Consider the following 18,718-nt stretch of genomic DNA (forward strand, 5'->3'; position numbering starts at 1 on the left):
GAAATACTCAGTTGATTCATCACTCACAGTAACCCTCCTTTCACCTGTGTATCCTTTATGGCACGTATAAAAGCCATTTTGGGGGGGGGGGGGGGTGGGGGTTCATAGACACGATGGGGCAACAGATAAAACTGGTTCTACGAGTATAAGAGATGTCAAGTGTTTCTGAGCCTACTGACTTTCAGAAAATGGCGCCGGTCCACATGCATTCTCCGCCTTTTTCTTTCCCCTAAACTGGGAAGAGGCCTGATAATTCCTCCCCACATCCAAAGAGCAGCAGGACTGTTTAGCGGTATGGTGCACCCAGGACGCCCGGCTGGAGCAGCGCCACTCGAACAAGCTTTGTTTCCCCATCCAGACCAGGCAGGGACGGGCCCCCAGCTCAGGTAGCACGCTTGTTCAGAGACGAAGCCCTGAGCCAGAAACGATACGTCACAGAGGGCACCTACATTAACTGGGCAGACCAGAGAGGCCCCTGCTCCTCATTACACAAGTGAAGATGTGAGAGGAACATCTAGAGAGAGAGAAAGAGCCTGGTCAGGAACGCTGAGAGTGAGGAGCTATATTTGGCACTGGCTGAAAGGGGCAACAGGCTGGGGTTTGCGTTTTGATTTTTTTTTTTCCCGTGGAAGGACTTCAGAGCTGCGGTGCTTTCTGCCTACGTCTGTGCGGGCCTCTTGAAGATCAGAGGTGGGCCGGGTGGGCTTTTGGAGCGCGCTGCTTATATTGTTGTCTTTGTTGTCGCCGGGAGTCCGTTTGGCGGCTGCGTGTGGCCCTCGGGGAGCCCTGTGTAAGGTCCATGCTCACGTCACACGTCACACATCACATTACAGATGCCAGGACCGTGACCTCTCACATTTACATATTTCAGATGTTTGCTGCATGGCGGAGGACACCAACAACAGTAGTTTGTGTGTGTGTGTGAGAGAGAGAGAGAGAGAGAGAGAGTAGAAATAAATGACTTTAGGATAAAAAATGGCCACATGAACTGATGACTAACCTGTTCACATGTCTCTTTGGCCACAAGTGTAAGAGACTGACTTCATTCTGACGAGCAAACATGAATCATCCTGAATTGCCAAATTACCCTATTTCTGTTTTTGCTTACACTAGGTGGATGTCGTCTGTTAAAGCCTGCTAGACTGACATTAGTTCAAAAGTGACATTAGTTCGGTTGTGTTTTTAGTTGTCTTATTTTTTGTATTTAGTGGTATATTAATTAGTTACTTTTAGAATGATCTATAAAATTGTTTATCCATTAAATAACTTGTTGTCTATACAGAACTGTGACGATGTGGTTATACAGAAAGCATCACAGTCTAGCACTGGAAATTACAGTAGCATCCGTACATGGTACGTTGCTCTTAGGGTAAATATGGTTTATTAAAGATAGGCCTGAAATAGAATTCTTCATTGGTTGCAGAATTTCAAATAATTTAGTTCTAAGATTTTTAAATAATTTCCAACCCAACCATATTTCAAAATGACCACAACTCTTCAAGCTTGTGCTAATTATTATAACTCTAGAAATAAGCTAAAGCTACAGTGGGCATGGACGTAATTTTGATTTCAAAAGTGGGGGGGACATAGATTCGTCGCTATTTAAATATTTGGTTTTAACCGTAAAAACTGGGGGGGACCAAAACCGGCTTTTGAAAAAGTGGGTCGTCCTGTCTTCATAACCCCCCCCCCCCCCCCCCCCCCCAAATTACGTCCGTGGTAGTGGGGCCTACATCATCTACAAGTATTTCATCAGACCTCAGTGCTTTGTAAATATGATAATAAAGTTGACCTAATCCTGTTACCCTTGGGGCCTCTGTTCTCTGCCCTGTGCGTGCAAGAGTGTGTTTATGTTCTCACTCATAAAGAAGAGGACGCCATGGATATTGTAGTACAGCTAAAATACATTTGCCTGGAGTACTTTAGTTCTGTTTCCGAATAAGACACTTTGCCCTGTATTTGTATACGTTCACTGTAAGGCTTAAAAGGCGACTATACCCGTTTGTTTTATGCCACAAACGACTCAATGTCCGGTCCATATTCTGGTATAACTACATATCCCACAATTCCAAGTAACTCGAACTGCAGCGTTGTCATTGCGGACGTGTGAACCCGATACGTCTGCATGGGGGGGAAGTCAGTGTAATGAACGGTATCGTTGTCGTATTCATGGTTGTATGTTATGTTTTGCTAACTGGATGGTGTTACATTTAAATGCACCAGAGATCGTCTAATGTTTTTTGGAGTTACGCGATTTGCCGTTAGTGTTTCAACGTTGCCAGGAGCTCCGTGAGGAACCCTTTAACGTCCACTAGATATCTCCGGCTGTTCGGCCACCACAGCAGGCGGATTTGTGGCTGTTCTCACGTTATGATGCCTCGGGATAATATGACCTCGCTTATTCAAAAAATTGCCAGACAAGCCCTCACGACGTTCCGCAACAACTCTCCTGCTGGAGAGAACAAGGTGTTTTTGGAGAACCACAACAAACTAAGGAGCCTTCTGGCAGAAGTCAGGGCGGCAGATTTGAGGATCGCACCTCGCCACGCAGAGAGCAGCCCGGCGCCTGTGCCCCTGCACGGTCCGCCCGTCACTTACATGCACATCTGCGAGACCGACTCCTTCAGCATGGGGGTGTTTCTGCTCAAGCACGGAACCTGCATCCCGCTCCACGATCACCCGGGCATGTACGGCCTGATTAAAGTGCTTTATGGCAAGGTCAGAGTTAGTTGTTTCGACAAACTGGACGCGTCCCCCGACGGTGCCAGCGGCGTGCAGCTCAGCCCACCATTGCTCTCCTTCCAGAAAAGTTCTGTGCGGCTGTCGGTGCGTGGATCAGTGGGGGAATACACGGAGGAGAACACGCCATGTGTCTTATCACCATACAGGGACAACGTCCACCAGATCGAGGCCGTTGACGGACCCACCGCCTTCCTTGATATATTGGCGCCTCCCTATAACCCGGACGGCGGGAGGGACTGTCACTATTACAAAGTACTGCCGGCCGGTTCCGAGTGCGCAGAGAAAAAAGCGGAGGTTTGGCTCGCGGAAATACCGCAGCCCGGCGAATTCTGGTGTGGAAGTGAACCTTACCCGGGACCAAAGGTCTCTCTCTGAAGGACGCTCGTCTCAGTTAATCATGGGGTTGTACAGATCGCGACCCAAATTGTAAGAAAGCTTGAAAGAGTCGTCAGGTCCAGGACAGCTGTCCTGTTATCGGGACACTGCAGATGCCCCTAATAAGTTGGACTATGAACTCAATAAACAAATACTACTTTTGGTTTGTTTGTTTGTATTTTATTTTGTTTTGTTAGCTTTTTTTTGACCTGTTATGGATCTGCTGCTGTTTCATTATTTCAGTTGTGATTTGCCATGTCTGTTTTGTTAATACGCATAAATATTGATTGTTTAAAACCAAACCGTTTCTAGGTTCTGTATATTTATTGCATTTGACATCGGCTGCATGGTTTGTGACTGGAAATATAATCAGTAGCAGATTACCAAAGAATGTATTGCTTTGACATATTTAGTATTTGTAACAAAGTGGACTGAACTAGATTCCTGCTTTTGGAGCTGATTACGGTACCTTGTGCCCCGATGGTAGAGCAACGAGTCAATGCCATCAAAACTAACGTCTCAGACTACGGAAGTAGACACGGGAAAAATATTTACACGCAACATACAACAGAAAACACTGCTGGAGCTAATCCCTTGATAATTTATTTATGGTCTGTGTTCAGATCTATTCAGACTCTATTCAGAAGGCGTATAACCAAAGACAATAAGGAGTTTGAAACTTTAACAAGGCAAAACTAACACTTGTTAACCTTGAGTTAACTATTATGTACGTGTATGAATAAAACGTGAAATATTTAAAAAATTGGGAGGAACAGCAATGATGAAATCGAGCTTCATAAATTGGCATGCTGTCCGACCAGTGAGATCAGCGCTATATTGTTTTAGATTATCACGTAGAATATTTACAAACGCTAATGTGTGCGAAATATATGGGCTCACGGCCGAAATTTCTGTTATATATATAGTGTCAGGATTACATGTAATCCTGATGACACCTAAAATCTGCACTTTGTTAAAAACAAACAAATAAACAAAAAACAATAAAGAATATTTGACAAACAGCAGACTCTAGTGGCAGAAATATGTAATTCATATCTGTTTTTGTTTTGGTTTGGGGGTTTTGTTTTTGTTTTGTCCCAGCCACTGACTTTGGAAAGAATGCAGTCTGGGTTTATTTGCTATTTGGCCTATTACAACATAACATGTACACAGCCGATACATTTGTTCGCAGACGCACACCTTATAGAGTGACTGTCCCTGTCTTTTCCTACAGAAGACACGTTAGGAGTGCACACGCATAACGAAAATAGACACTGTGGTGAGCACCCAGCTCCACAAATATGATTAAGCATCACTTTGACAGTTAAGATGATTGCGACACTATAATCATTTGCGAGAAAACAAGTTCATAATAGGTTGAATAGCCTATCGTCGAAAATATAATGATCCCCCAATATCTATAAGACTTCCTTATAGATTAGAAGATTATCGGTAAATAGAACAGTAGACATTTACATTGTTATAGGCTAATGATAAAATTGAAAAGCCCCATTTTTTTTACAAACATTGCCCATACTACTGTGAAAAACTCTCATACACAAAACTCATAGCTGCCATTATAATCTGTACTCTCAGAAACACTATATTTCATACTGAAATGTCCAGCGTGGTCTGCCGATAACAAGCTCACGTTTTCAGGGTAAGGAGTCGTCCTGTCTTCTCCAGAATGAACACTCATGTGCCCTCGGCGCGCGACGGCTGTGAAGGAGCAGACGACTTTTTCTCCTTTTGTCTTTGATGGATTTTTGTATGTCTGCGTCGCTCGTCGCTCCTCGCAAACCTTCTGCCACAGACGTCGCAGGAAAACGGTTTCTCCCCCGTGTGCGTCCGAATGTGAGTAGTGAGATGGTCGCTTCGGCTGAAGTTACGCATGCAGATACGACACTGGAAAGGTTTGTGCCCGGTGTGGATCCGAACGTGGCGCGTGAGCTCATCCGAGCGGGAGAACCTGCGGTCGCATCCTTCTGCGGGACACGGGTAGGGCCGTTCATGGACCGGCGTCTTGCAGGGTCGATTTGGGTACTTCCGTGGCCGCAGTATTGGGCGTAATGGCACGTTCTGGGGAGTGAGGTCCGTGGGTGGCCTCGGTCCCTCCACTGGACACGCAAGAGTAAAATTTCTTATGGTGTTCAGAGGAGTGAGAGGCGGGGGGACTCTGATAGATTCCAAAGAGCATGAAAAGGGTTTTCTCTCCTGGAAAACCGGCATGTCCCTTTGGCTGTTACTTTGATAAACTCCCCCGTACTCCGGGATGATAGAGAACAGCGCACCGTCGATAGTGGACTTCGCGCCTGAGTAAGGGGGTGGTGGATATGCAATCTGGCATGAAGAAGTGGACAGATATCCGGACGGGTCCTGGTAAGCGTCCGCGCTACAGGTGTAAGGAGGAGGCGCCGAGTACACGTGCTCCATGTTGTTATCCGTCTCGTGCCCTTTGGAACAACCCGGAGTCCCGGAGAAGTCTGCGAGTCCCGGAGAGGCGGTGCAGAACGGACCCAGGACCGGGGCTTTACCTTGGAGCTCTGCACAGACGAAGTTTATTAATCCCTCCTGCTTCCAGCTCCCGTGTGCGTCCTGTGCGTCGATGGAGATCTTCCCAGTGTAGGCGAGAGGCGAAGTCTGCGTGCTGTGTGGATCTGTAACACACACGAAGCGGTCAGCGCTCAATCCACCTGTTAGATCAAGAAGAAATAGACATTAAAATGTTGTATTCGTTTCTAACATGACGTTTCCCTATGAAGGAGTTTAAAAGTCAGAGTATAGTAGAGTACTTTTACAGATTATTTCATTTCCGCAATACATTGCTGTAGTACCTCGTCAGATCACAGACTTTTTTAATTTGTAGTTTTCCAGAGACCCCTTGACCAAGAAGCACTGTCAGTTAATCCACTATGTCTACTGACAGGCAAACCAATTTTTGGACCGTTCTTTTAAAATCCCTGACGTTAAAATGATGGCTCTCGGGAACTATAACACCCTTTTGAGATCCCGTACACACGTTAAACGTCAGTTGGCCAATACCCATTCCAGAATTAAGTGTAGGTTGAACCGAACCACAGACACCGAGCACTCCTTCACGTCTCCTCACAGGTAAGGCGTGTGCTTACCTACTGACGCCTCATCCAACTGTTCAGTGCCGTTTCCCGCGGCACCATTAGGAAACCCAGTTGGCGGTGCCGTGGGGATTTCATCCATAGGAAAGACCTTCGCTGGAATGGAGCGCAAAAAATCACGTAGCGACTCGGCGACTTTATCCACAATTTCTGCTGTCATTTTTAGTCACGAGAAGTTGTCCAGACGCATTCAGTTGTAGTAATTGAAATAGACTATAAACCAGCATTGTAATTTAGAAAATATGGTGACAATTATTTTTTATGACATCTTAAATTTGATTTAGGGCCTATTCGCTTTTGATAAATAGGCATGTGACGGCCCTTCAGTTGTCGGATGTCAGATAACTGAGTCTCATGTGCTAGTGCATTTAAGAGGCGTCTTTGAATATCCTTTACGTCATTGACCATACATGGACATACGACAAAAAAATCAGGGATGGGCTGGAAATGGACACAAGCTGTGTGACGACAATTGGGAACACTGACCTATTAAGTCCTATCATATAATCTCTCAGCCATTACGACTGTAGTCTCCAGAGTCAGTCTGAAATATTAAACATGTTCGTTTGGTTTTCAGAACTTTGCTTAATTTCTGCACTGACGGAACTTTCTGAAACGAAATCGTGTACCCTGTTAGGAATTCCGGTCGGGTCACACCCATAAATGGTTTTATCCGGCGACCTAAACACGCCCTGTTCGACTAACAAGGAGCGCGTCCGGGAAATTCGACACGGAAAATCGTGTAAAGCAGAGTGAGGTAAAACCACGACAATCGTAACTTCCTGATCGGGCCAATGGAAGAAAGTGATAGGTATTTGATATATTTGGGAACGTTTTCTGGTGTTGAAAAATGAAAAAAAGAAGAAAAAAAAGTACTGCTTACTTTTTTTTATATATGAAAAATGTATAAGCAGTACTTTTTCCTTTTTTCATATATATATATAAACTGCTAGAATTACCTCAAGCTAACCGCTTTTAAAAAAAATCGATTTAGTTCAAGGCTACACAATCAAATGTTATGCCTTACAGTCACAGCTGTCGCTTGCTGAATTGTAATGACTGGGTCACTGAGAGTGATCCGAAACGTCCTTCTGCCTAATAAAAGACGAGATAAGTCCAAAGCCAGGTGAGAGTAAACTTAATCAACAAACCTGTCGGAACACCTAGCAGGTGTGGACCTACTCTGTGCTCGCGCACAGCCTGTCCGTTATGGGACTGCGGGGAAATGGATCATTTGGACTCCTCATGGAAGACCAGTAACATCACATTTGTGAATATTTCCTGGCTACCATACCGGTTATAGATACAGGTAATGTTATGGAAATACTTTGGTTTGGGAACGTGTTTCCCTCCGTGTTACACGGTGCTGCGGAAATGCTTCTGGTGTCTCTCTCACCGGTATAATGTTATTTTAATAGCGCTGAGTAAACATAACAGAAACACCGAGAACTATGACATGGGGTGACGCCTCAGTGGGCTCCACCTAGACTGGGGCTCGAGGGCAACTTTACACCCATACAACAATCCCACATTGCAAGATGACTTCTCCCTTAGGATGGCGCGCGCACACACACAGACACGCGCGCGCGCATTTTCATGCATTATTGAACCAAATTTTGTGTAGTTGTTTTTTTCTGCCAACACCAGTTATTTTGGTACGTGGCAGCGTGAGCAATCGAGCAGCTTGTGATCGAGGCCTAATTTTGAACCCGCCCACACCGGAGAACCAGCGCCTTCTCCGTGGACTCGGAACCGAAGCGGAGGCTCTCCTCTCTGAATAGACTCGCCCTCCTACGGCTCGCCTCTACGCCACCTCCTCTGGCGCGCGCTGCCCCTCTCTCTCCTCCTCTCGCGCGCGCCCACACTCGCATGCACGCACATGTCTCGGCGGCCCTTCGCCCGGCCCGAAGTGACGCAGCCTGTTTCACAAGTAGGTTCTGTGTGCGTTATCTCTCGTGACCGCATTCTGGACGTTTTTTTATGCATTCTAATTGTTCGCCTTCTTTCATATTTTTTTATGAAAGAGTCAAGTGTGTGTGTGTGTGTGTGTGTGTGTGTGTGTGTGCGCGCGCGCACGCGCGTCCACGTGGAAGAGGCAGGGGAGGAGAAGGCACACGATATATTGGTTAAGAGTAATTGACATACAAAAGTCGTTACGACCGTTCACACTGTATATTATGCTAAGTGTATGATTACTCGTGTGCGTGCAAACACGGCTCTGTAATGAATGTTCGTCCCTTCACCCTACTTCATACAGCACATCAGTTTCCCTCCTGTCTTCTGCAACGCTGCTGGCCTGATAATCTCAAAAGTACTCATCAGATGGACTAACGTACCTTTTAGTCTTTAGTAATGTACTAAAGACTTTTAAAGCAAGTCTGTCTTCTGTAATGAAGTCTGAAACCCATGGTGTCTTTGGGACAAACCCAGCATGGCCCAGACACTGAACCACACAGTCACATCTCATGTTATGGATTCTGTCGCTTGCTGTTGGCGCAGTGCAGACAAAGGTTTGTCCTACACTACATAGTGGTAATGGCTTCTGCATCCCGTCCTGCTTTTGTGCTCTACGTGTCAAACAGGGAGACGGTTCAGATTCGAGCATGGTTCTCTTCCAGCAGTGTTGGGGGCAGCTCTTCCGTCCCTCTCCAAATGTCCTTGTCCTTTGTTTCACGCCCACAGGCACAAAAATGTGTTCCTATTGTGTCAGGGCTGCCAGCATCTCCTTTAGATATCTCTTTTAATGCATTTGAAGAGAACAGACACAAGTTAATAGCTGATGTGAAAGATAAGGCACACTGGATTTCAGGTAACATAAGTGGAGTAAATTAAAGCCTGTTTTGTTGGATACACGAAGAACTCATGCTCACAAGACACGTCCTGTCAATATAGGCTATATTCTGTAGCAAACTTGTAATATTTTTTTTTCTAATTGTTTATCACAGCCCCACCCCCAGCCCCCAATGCCCCTCCCATGCCCGTCCCATGCCCCTCCCATGCCCCCTGTGCCCCGGACGCCCACGCCACGCCATGTTGGGCTGAGGTTGCCGCCCATTTTGTTTGCATATGCTTTGGTGTCGCGCAGGGGACTGATGACCTCTGCACAGGACGATTAATCAAACGTCACAGGGCAAATTCTTTAAAATAGATTATTCCTTTTCATAACACACCAAGCTAGTATTGAGTCGTGTTCTATGGATTTTTGATACACCATTGCATTCAGTCCAGAAACGGTGCCATCTGCGCAGTCTGAATCTCACAGTTCTTTGGAGTTCTATATTTAAAGTGGTGGTGCTTCATTCTAGATCCTGGTTTTGATTTTATGTAATTCAACACTCTCAATGCTATTTAATTGATGGATTGCATCTAGCAGCCTGTATTATCCTGAAAACTGAATATCAGTTTCTAAAAGTACTTGTTTCAAATTGGTTTTAAACTTCCTTTTGTTTTGATGTACCTGTTTAATACACGGGCCACAAATGGGGTCAGAACATGATCACACAGTAACTGGATCTATAGTATTATAGCAGCTTTTCAATTCAACTGCTATTTTGTCAAAATAAGATATAAGGATGGCTATAATAAGGATAGCTTCTGAATCATGCAATGCCGTTTGCAGTATGAGGAATATATTGTTAAACATTTTGTTTTCACTGATAATATAACCGACATGCAGGAAACAAGAATCACTACACTTACCAGTGTAATCATTTGTCAATGGCCTTCTTCAGTCTTCCAGTTGGTCTTTGGATTATGCATCTAGAAATATCAGCATTGAGCTCCAGGCCTTTCTGGTCTGCTTCTGGCTAAACACACTTGTGCAGCCTGCACTCACACAACCTCTCACACTCTCGTAGACCTTAAGATCAGAAATAGTCATGTACAACTAAAAAAAAAAAAACATCAGACAAAGAGGTTTTCTCCCACCTCCAAACACGCTCCGAGTTGAAATTGTTATGGTAATGAATAAGGTGGTGGGAGCCAGTAAGATTGGATCAGAAAGCGTTTCTTTGCCGGGGGGAGTCCGTAGGTGTTGGGGTCACATACACAGGCCGTGCTCAAGGCGTGGTTTCCCTAACAGCTGGCCCTGTGGTGAGGGCACTCTGCAAACCACCTCTCCACAGCCCAGAGGCAAAAAGCATTGGGGCAAAACTGAGTTTGAGCAATTGAAAACAAGTTTGATCTATCGAAGAGGCTTGCTAGTAGGCGCCTTATATGAGGAGAACTAACCATCTAATGTCTCACTTTGTGGGTGCCAACTCGTTTTAAAGAAAAAGATGATTTTGGCTTCCGATATTTTCATCTTTTGCTAACATTACAATAGTTTTCAAAATCCAGCAAGTATACACATTAAATTATATATTTATAATGTAAAGTATATATTCTCAGAACAAGAAGTATATAAATCTGTGTAGATCACCATTTTAAAACCGCACCAGTAGCCTTACATCTGCTTGCACGACTGGATTTGCAAAAAACAACCCCCCCCCCTCAAAAAAAAAAACAAGATAGAAAACCACTCAGAAAAAGTGTGGACCCTATTCTAATGAGTGAGTCTAACTCCATTTTGGAAACGGGTCTCCCCCCCCGCCATCACCCTAGGTCTCCAGTGTGTGGGTGGAGGTCCCAAGAAGATGGATGGCCAAGCTCCCGATGTGTGATGGGTATTGCCCATGTCATCACGAAGAAACAAAGCCATAAGGCAGTGGAGTGGATTGCACGGAGTGGGGGTTGATCATTACGTGTAAACTCGACATAGACCCGCTAATAAATCGAGATTACTGCTCACATGTCCTACGAGGCCTTTGTGACATTCTTCTTGTTTAACATCCCAGCAGGATCTATTCCTGTTCTTGCCGCTGATTCCTACGTGGGCTTTTAAACAGGGGGATTCAGCCTCTGTTTTTAATTGTTTTCTCTCACGATTTACTCACCGCACCACATTATGGTGCTGGGACTGATTTTTTTATGACCCATTCTCCCTTTAGAAAATTGATTTTTCTAAAAGAGTGATCAGTGTTCCGACACAACACGACTATCTTCAGAATGTCTCATCAGTTTCTTACATTAGTTTGTATTTAGTTTTATTAGTGTCTCAGGTATGTTAAAATCCAACCCTGAAAAAAAAACCTTGGAGTAATTTTACATAATATGGTATCCTATTTCCTCCAACGTGACATCAAACACGGTTAGTCCTCAACACGGTTAGTCCTCAACACGGTTAGTCCTCAACATACTGTGTTGTAACTGACAAAGCAATATACTCCTAGTGCAGGGTGTTCTGGAACCTATTACGAGATTTACTAATCATAACTACTCACCCCACCACAGCAATAAAAGGAAATGTCTTTAAAGATCACGCTGCTGCATTCTGTAATAAAAACAGTTAAATACAGTAACAGCGCAATAAGTGTCTGGAGATAATCACACTGTTACCAGCACCTGCATCGGTAGGAATAAAACAGGTCTAGTCTAGTCTGGTCTTGTCTAATGCAGGTCTACACTTTATGTAGTTGGTAGGCCTGTTTGGACAGTTCAAAAGCAGCTAAAAAACAAAGCAAGAAAAGAAAAATAAGGGTTCAGAGATTATATCTTTTCAGTGTCCCTTTTTCAGGCATATGGTTTGGCGTGCGTTTGCTTATTAAGGATGATGATGCTTCGAAGACACTACAGAAACCTCGGAACATTCGTGCATGATATGCATTTAATACCACAGTAGATGGCGCCATGCACAAACACTTTAGTTTAGTTACACAGCAGAAATGAAAGATGTGCTCAGAAGGAACTTCACGTGTCCTGTTTACACTTGTTGGCTTTTAGCCACATTTTAAAAACAAATGAGCCGACAGAGGTTATGTAAGCGATAAAATGTTACACACTTTTCAGTGACTTCTCGGCGACCAAAGAGAGAGAGAGAGAAGGAAAGACACGTCGTGGTAGTAAAGGGAAACTAACGGAGTGTGTTCTGAACCAGCTTAACCGACGGAGCACTAAAACGCGTTTTTATGCGCGTGCCTCTGGTTTACATCTGCAGTATTCTGATTACTGTAATGTCACTTGCAAAGGCAATACAGTTAGTTTCTACACACATATTTCGTTGTTTCTGTTAGCATTTAATGACAGTAATGTCGATTGTTGTGGATGTTAGAAACGCAAATCTGATTTTTAAAATACCAAGGCATTATACGCTGATCCATTTACATAAAAACAGCTCACAGGTGTCAGGACGGACACGTAGATCAGCGACCTAAATGACATTTCTCCACTTTTAACATCTTCAGACATCCTGAAAGGAGTTTTACTGCGGTGTCTGAATGGACTTCCAGGGCATGTTTAGGTAAACAGACTCTACTATGGATGACTTTTTGAGGGTGTTGGCCATATGTCTGACCCTCACCCCCGTGCCATGCTAAACCCACCGTAGCTGTTTGCTCCTGCTTAGGTGTGATATTAATCCGAGACCTTGGTGTACACATAAGGTAGAACCTGAAGTAATACGGTCTTACCCGCTGATGGATACGTTTGAGCTGGTGGTTGTTAAAAGACGCCTCCTTTTAAAGCATGTAAGATGTTGTTCTTGGACTGAAATGAGGCGTTTCTTTTGTCCCAGTCAAGCTTTTCAGCCAAGAGAAGCAGACGCCTATAGCTGTAACACCTGATCAAGAACACCTGGGACTGTCTAAAGCTTGCGAGAAAGCTCTCAATCACCTGGACTAGGCAGAGACCGCCACTGTCCACCTCTCCCTAAGCCAACGCCTGTGCCCAAGCCCCAGTATCTCCAGCTACCAGTCGCAGGAGTCCCACATGGATGCTGGAACGTCCTAGGGACGCAGGCCGGGCTGTGTAGGAAACACAGGAAGGTCCCAGCTGGCTGAGACGGGGAGGACAGTAGGGGAAAGCCTCAGGGTGCACGGCTGGAGAGAGATGACCGCGAGGGTCTTGATGATCTTGCCCAGGCGTTGGCCCCCCCTGCAGGACTAACCACACCTGCCCATGGAGCTCCCAGAGGAGCAGCTGGTGTGGAACAAGGAGCTCAGGGTTACGCCTTCAGCATGGAGGAGCAGACCGGGAGAAGCTGCAGCAGATTTCAGGAGGTGTTTGTGTACAATCATGTCAATGGACCTTAAAGGCACAGAGATCCTGTGTGCTTTAAACAGACGGCACACAAACGTTCGGTTCCTTATGACAGCATTAAATATTAAAATTTAATTTACAAAATTCTATGATCCTATAAATCCTACACTGTGCTCAGTGTGAAAATTAAAATATTAATTTTATTAGAATGTGTACGTTTAGAATATTGTGTAAATTGCATAAAATGTGTAATCTAGTGATGTATTCTGAGTGATCGGTTACAGACAAATATCTTGCAGACATTTTACAGACACAAATCTTGATTGATCCATTTTTAATGGAAAATGTAAAACATCTCTTTAACTTCAATGTACATACAGTAGCAAACAACACATACAGCAAATAAAGCACACCATGTTATAGAAAAATCATAATTAATATATTATATATGTATATTCTGCTATTTACATATATTTCAGCTGAAAATTTCACAAGATCTTTTTTTTTTAAAACAAACACATCATATACTGCAAATTCTTTTGTATTTTCCTTCTGCACAGTGAATACCTGCCAAACTGTTAATAATTTAATATCGCCTTTGAACATAAACAATAACTGCTAACAGCTTGGTGCTGGCTGATATGAAGGAATTCTGCTCAAGTTGTGTTGGCTTAGTTGCTCTGTGGTCTGGGCCTCGGCAGACAGAGCAGATAGAGCCAGCAGCACGATAACTATTCATGAACAATCCTTATTTTTTTAGAGCCTTTTTTTCTTAAGAAACAGAAAGAGGGACATGTGCAGTTGTTCTTTTTCACTGGTTTCCCATAGCCTACTGTTCACACAGCATGTGAGAGCTTCAAAGTGCTGGTCTTGGGAGGTCATGTCTTGTCCTGCCCAGCTGCGTTATCGCAGCTGTCTGCTCGGGAGAGAGAGTTCTACTTCCTCTCGTCACACTGTCTAGCCATGATTCAGCCCCTTACCTCACTTCCTGTCCAAGCAGGAAGTTATGGGGTTGGGATTGCGTGGGGGTGTGGGTTATGCGAACACAATAAAATCAAAGAGAAGACGGTGATATGGAGGAAGTGGTGGGCCTTTGCATGGAAGCAAATGAGTGTTTTTTTTTTTTGCCGTGTGTGTGAGGTCTGCAGCTCCTGCTTTGTTTCCCCAGAGCACCTGTACCATCCTGACAGGCCTGTAGATGATCTGCACCTGGGCTCAAGCATCTCGGGGCTGGCGTGAGGAAGAAGAGGGACGGCGTCAAGACTCTTCCTCCTTCACCTCCTTGGTGCTTTGCTCCTTCAGGTGTCTGCTCAGTGTGGCCACGGCGTCCTTCACGGAGTGGTAGAAGATGTTCTTCACCTGGACGACCAAGAGCGAAAGGCCGGTGTGAGGGGTGTTCGATAATTTCGATATTCGATAATGAATAACGTTCCACGAGGTGGAGAAATACAAGAATGTCTGGGGAAGAGTGGCGGCACCTGTAATTTGTCCTCGTAATTGACCTGGTCTTTGAGGGGGCGGAGCTCCTGGGTCAGGTAATAAGAGTTGTGGGCGTGTTCAGGAGACACGAAATCAACGTTCACCTGGATACAACTGTGCAAATTCATCACCTGCACATAAACCCACACAAAGACCTTTCTCAGAAACGCCAAAAAGCAACATTTTATACAACTAAATTAAGAATAATAATTTAGTATATAGCACATTTAATTTAGAATATAGCACAGAAAGAAAGTTGCATGACCAATCTTGTGAGCTTGGACCGCTGAAAAGGTGATAATTCCTAACTCAATTAAATATGTTGAGAATCTATGCTGAAGAGACATGTTTTCACTCTTCACTGAGCGTTCAACACCTTTTACAACATCTCTCATCAGTCTACCCAGACAAGGCTCACCAGAATGCTTTTGCCAAGAATTTCTGCTCCAGTCTTATAGCTAGATAACTGCTCTGAAAGACGAGGGTAAAGCAAACAGCCCTATGAAAACAACAAGCCCTCTGCCTCCTGAATGGCTAATTTGTTCTCTTTTTTTGCACTATAAATAAAAACACGCAGATTCAGCAACATCACCACACTATACAGAAATTACTACATAATCGCCACAAATCCAAATGTCAGGTTGCAGGTTCAGTTCCCATCACAGCAGAGCAATAAGACGACATGTCAGGGACATATAGTGCCTCCATTGTCTCTGTTTTGGATAAGACAATGTGGGAGATGTTGGATGTGGGAGATGTGGTGGGGTGTGTGTGTGTGTGTGTGTGTGTGTGTGTGTGTGTGTGTGTGCGTGTGTGGAGGACCTGGTGCACGGCCCCGGCGGGGATGATGACGGCGTCTCCGTGAAACTGGAGGAGTGTGCGGCTCTCCACACCCTGTTCCTCTAGGAGCCTTCGACGGAGCTCCGGGCTGAGGTACCAGCTGCCCTCCCGGAGTGGGTCTGCCTCACTGTCCATCTCCGCCTCCGCCTCGCCGTCCCCCTCCGTGTCCACCTCAGTGTGTTCGGCTGATACCTGCACACGTGTACACACACACACACACACACACACAGACACACACACACATGTGTACATATTAACATTAAAGGAAACAGACAAAATGAATATGGGGCCAGGCAGAAAAGGTGTGAAATGTGAAGTGGGCGTGGTTTTGGGGTGCTCCGCCCCCCCCCCCCCCCCCCCCCCTCTCTCGTGCATTGTTCACTACACCCACCACCCAGGCAGGCAGGGGTGGCACCAGTCATCAGCATACCAAACCGACGCCCAGAAAATGACCTCTCCTGTGCGGTAAACAAAATGACAGCGTACGACACACTGCAACAGCACTGCCTTTTCATGATTCTTATCACAGATCTATCTCGAGTGGCAGAAGGAACCGGGATGGATTGTGAAATCATGTCTCTAAGCAAGCGCACCCACACAGTGCCGAGGCAGGATCTAACTCCGGGCCCAGCGCTCTCCACCCACACCTGAGCAGACGTGGATGAGAAGGGGCTGCCGTGTGTCACGGTGGCCACAGAGTCTGGGAGAACACGGTGTTTGAAGGCTCCAAAGCGTGGAAGTGCACCGTGGCGGTGTAGCGACAGGCGCTGGCTCTGAGGAGCGGCAGCATACCGTCTGCAGGAAGTCCTGGATCTTCTGGAGGTCTTTGCTCAGGAAGATGTGCCACAGAGCTCCTGGAACCTCAGCGGGGTCTCTCAGCCTTCCCCTCACACTCTCGTCCAGAGCCTCACTCTCGAGGAGCTTCAGCACTCCTGAATCACACACGCACACGCACACACACACACGTGTTACCCACAGATTACCAGTGAAACTCGCTTGAAGCTTATGAGATCCCTGTAAAGATCCCAGCGGTTGTGCTTCTGTATAAGGCCATTAATGACTTCATTAGCAGTGGCTCAAACGCTGCTATTAAATGAGAAATGCATGTAGCTCAGAGTCATTGGGTTCGTTTTCACTGACCAGCTCTGAGCAGACTTCATGGATATCTGGACATAGGAAAGACGTTACTAACACAAATCTGACTATATTACACAGGAAGGAATCTTGTACCAAAACCCACGTACAGGTGTATCACAGAACTCCACTCGTGAGAAACTTAACTACTTGTTGTTGTTCTTCGTTTCAGTTTGCTGCCACTAAAATTTCAACTTTAGTTCTACTTCAGGTGAATGACAAATCCTCAACTGTATAGTATGTCCAAAGGTCAAAGGTCATCTTTAAAAGGGAAGATCTAACCTGATTTGGAGAGAGCTCCATTCCCTTTGGCTAGGCCCACGTAGACCAGAATGCTCATGGTGTCAGAGATTTCAACATGCAGATTGCTGGTTCCAAAGTCCTGCTCTGGGCATGCGGTTACACCTATACACACACACACACACACACACACGCACACCACACACACACACACACACACACACACACACAGAATGGCAGGGGAAGAGGAACAGTTAAAGGTGACGGAGGCATCGTGTGTGTCTGGGGGAGGAGTCTGGGGGGGAGGAGTCTGGGGGGGAGGAGTCTGGGGGAGGAGTCTGGGATCATACCATGAGCACAGCAGAGGCGAGGGCCCAGGTCTGGCCGGATGAAGAATGAAGGCAGGCGAGAGGCCAGGTTGAAGGTGCCGTTAGGACCTGTGTATTCTGGAACTGGCAGGGTCCTCATCACATCTTCATACCTAACCAAAAAGCCAGCGGCGTCACATTGACATATGCAGGCTGGGCACTACTGTTTCTTTAGGATTCAGCTTCCTCACACACATGTAAAAATCATCACATCACAGCAGCTGAGGGAAGACCATTCATTGTTTTATTGTCTCTGACCATTCTTAATAAAATGTTGATAATTATACCGATAACAAATCAGGAAACTCAGACGTCAATTTAATAAGTTTGGACTGTAAATAGTCTATTCATGAGGTTCATACAGAGTTCATTTTCAGTATTCAAATACTATTCAAAAAATGAGAGCTATGCAAATTGAGGAAGAGATATGTGTAAGCACAGTAATTCTGTGCAAATGTGGGTAAGGTGGGAGGAGTTAAGGGCATGGCTACCTGGATGGCATGAGAGCCAGGAACTCCTCCCCCGAGGGCCAGTCCTTCAGTCTGTACACCGCTGGGTCGCCTTTACCAGTCTTGGGTCTCTCTGATACACACACACGACAGATGGTCAAAAACATAAGATGTGTGGATATTGTGTGGATATAATGACATATGTGAACTGCAGGAACACACGAGACACAACAGGCTTAGGTTCAGGACAAAACACTCGGCCAGCGACCGGGACGCACTCACTCGACACGTCCTCAAAGCCGTCCCAGAATTCCTTGACGCGGGTGTTTGTGATGCTGCCGTCCCTGCAGTTGTACAAGTCACCGTGGAGACCGGAGAAGTCACGGCAGAACAGCTCCGGCATCCACAGGCCCGGTGTCAGGCTGCGGTGTAGCCCGGACACCAACACCGGCTACGGAGGAACACCGACGGCACCGTGAGTCGGCGGGCGCGACGGAACAAGCCCGGCTCGACAGGCAAGAGCGCAGAAAACATTCACACTACTACTGGCAACAATATGAGAACGGTTTGTATGAAAAGTCGTTACAGTGAAGTGCGTTAAAATTCATTCGGTTTGGTGTCCTTCGGGTTTCTTTTTTTATTGTTGAAACTTGGTAAAGTGAATTAAATAAAAAACAAGATCTCATTGATTGCTTCGTGTCGGTGGATCTAGTTCCCCGCACTCGTCTCCGTGCTCAGTGACAGTAATGCTCACATCGTGTGCAGTAACACAAACCTGCTCTTGTGTCCAGTTCTCTTTGAACAGTCTTTGGTTGCCTAGGTGACGGTGATCTTTAAGCCAGAGCAGCCGGTGGCTGCCTATCCAATCATGAGGGACATTAGC

General features: G+C 45.6%; 3 protein-coding genes and 1 long non-coding RNA gene across 5 annotated transcripts in view; 1 reads left to right on the forward strand and 3 right to left on the reverse strand.

Moving 5' to 3' along the window:
* Nucleotides 1–2,079: 2,079 nt before the first annotated feature.
* Nucleotides 2,080–3,277, forward strand: adob (2-aminoethanethiol (cysteamine) dioxygenase b). The gene has a single exon (XM_076978990.1). It carries the CDS (start codon nt 2,371–2,373, stop codon nt 3,115–3,117), a length of 747 nt encoding a protein of 248 aa, XP_076835105.1. The 5' UTR covers nt 2,080–2,370; the 3' UTR covers nt 3,118–3,277.
* Nucleotides 3,278–3,698: 421 nt separating this feature from the next.
* egr2a (early growth response 2a) lies at nt 3,699–6,602 on the reverse strand. 2 transcript variants are annotated; one of them, XM_076978989.1, is made up of 2 exons: nt 6,246–6,602; nt 3,699–5,774 (listed from the first exon to the last, which is right to left on the reverse strand). In XM_076978989.1, the coding sequence occupies exons 1-2, from the start codon at nt 6,409–6,411 to the stop codon at nt 4,813–4,815; spliced, it is 1,128 nt and encodes a 375-aa protein (XP_076835104.1). In that variant the 5' UTR covers nt 6,412–6,602; the 3' UTR covers nt 3,699–4,812. The 2 variants fall into 2 exon arrangements, with proteins under 2 accessions (XP_076835104.1, XP_076835103.1); XM_076978988.1 differs by having other exon boundaries at nt 3,699–5,810; nt 6,246–6,601.
* Nucleotides 6,603–9,893: 3,291 nt separating this feature from the next.
* LOC143481051 (uncharacterized) lies at nt 9,894–12,865 on the reverse strand. Its single transcript, XR_013121948.1, has 3 exons — nt 12,758–12,865; nt 11,573–11,622; nt 9,894–10,110 (listed from the first exon to the last, which is right to left on the reverse strand). It is a non-coding gene; the product is annotated as an uncharacterized LOC143481051 (long non-coding RNA).
* An 887-nt stretch (nt 12,866–13,752) lies between these two features.
* The window catches only part of jmjd1ca (jumonji domain containing 1Ca), a 14,635-nt gene continuing 9,669 nt past the window's right edge, over nt 13,753–18,718 (reverse strand). The window contains exons 10-18 of the mRNA XM_076978987.1: nt 18,611–18,718; nt 18,118–18,286; nt 17,878–17,968; nt 17,369–17,499; nt 17,061–17,183; nt 16,437–16,576; nt 15,627–15,836; nt 14,804–14,935; nt 13,753–14,684 (exon numbers count right to left, since the gene is read on the reverse strand). The exon at nt 18,611–18,718 is cut by the window's right edge and continues 183 nt beyond it. Of these exons, the coding sequence (XP_076835102.1) occupies nt 14,583–14,684; nt 14,804–14,935; nt 15,627–15,836; nt 16,437–16,576; nt 17,061–17,183; nt 17,369–17,499; nt 17,878–17,968; nt 18,118–18,286; nt 18,611–18,718 (1,206 nt within the window). The 3' untranslated portion in view covers nt 13,753–14,582. The remainder of the gene's footprint in view (nt 14,685–14,803; nt 14,936–15,626; nt 15,837–16,436; nt 16,577–17,060; nt 17,184–17,368; nt 17,500–17,877; nt 17,969–18,117; nt 18,287–18,610) is intronic.

This window comes from Brachyhypopomus gauderio, chromosome 17 (genome assembly GCF_052324685.1).
Source record: "Brachyhypopomus gauderio isolate BG-103 chromosome 17, BGAUD_0.2, whole genome shotgun sequence".
In the NCBI taxonomy this organism is placed as follows: domain Eukaryota; kingdom Metazoa; phylum Chordata; class Actinopteri; order Gymnotiformes; family Hypopomidae; genus Brachyhypopomus; species Brachyhypopomus gauderio.

Bases quoted from the DNA above. Each gene is read 5' to 3' on its own strand.
- egr2a (XM_076978988.1), bottom strand. From the start codon at position 6,411: ATGACAGCAGAAATTGTGGATAAAGTCGCCGAGTCGCTACGTGATTTT. The intron at 5,811-6,245 runs GTAAGCACACGC...TTGATCTAACAG, and splicing joins GTTGGATGAGGCGTCAGTAG to GTGGATTGAGCGCTGACCGC.
- adob (XM_076978990.1), top strand. From the start codon at position 2,371: ATGATGCCTCGGGATAATATGACCTCGCTTATTCAAAAAATTGCCAGA.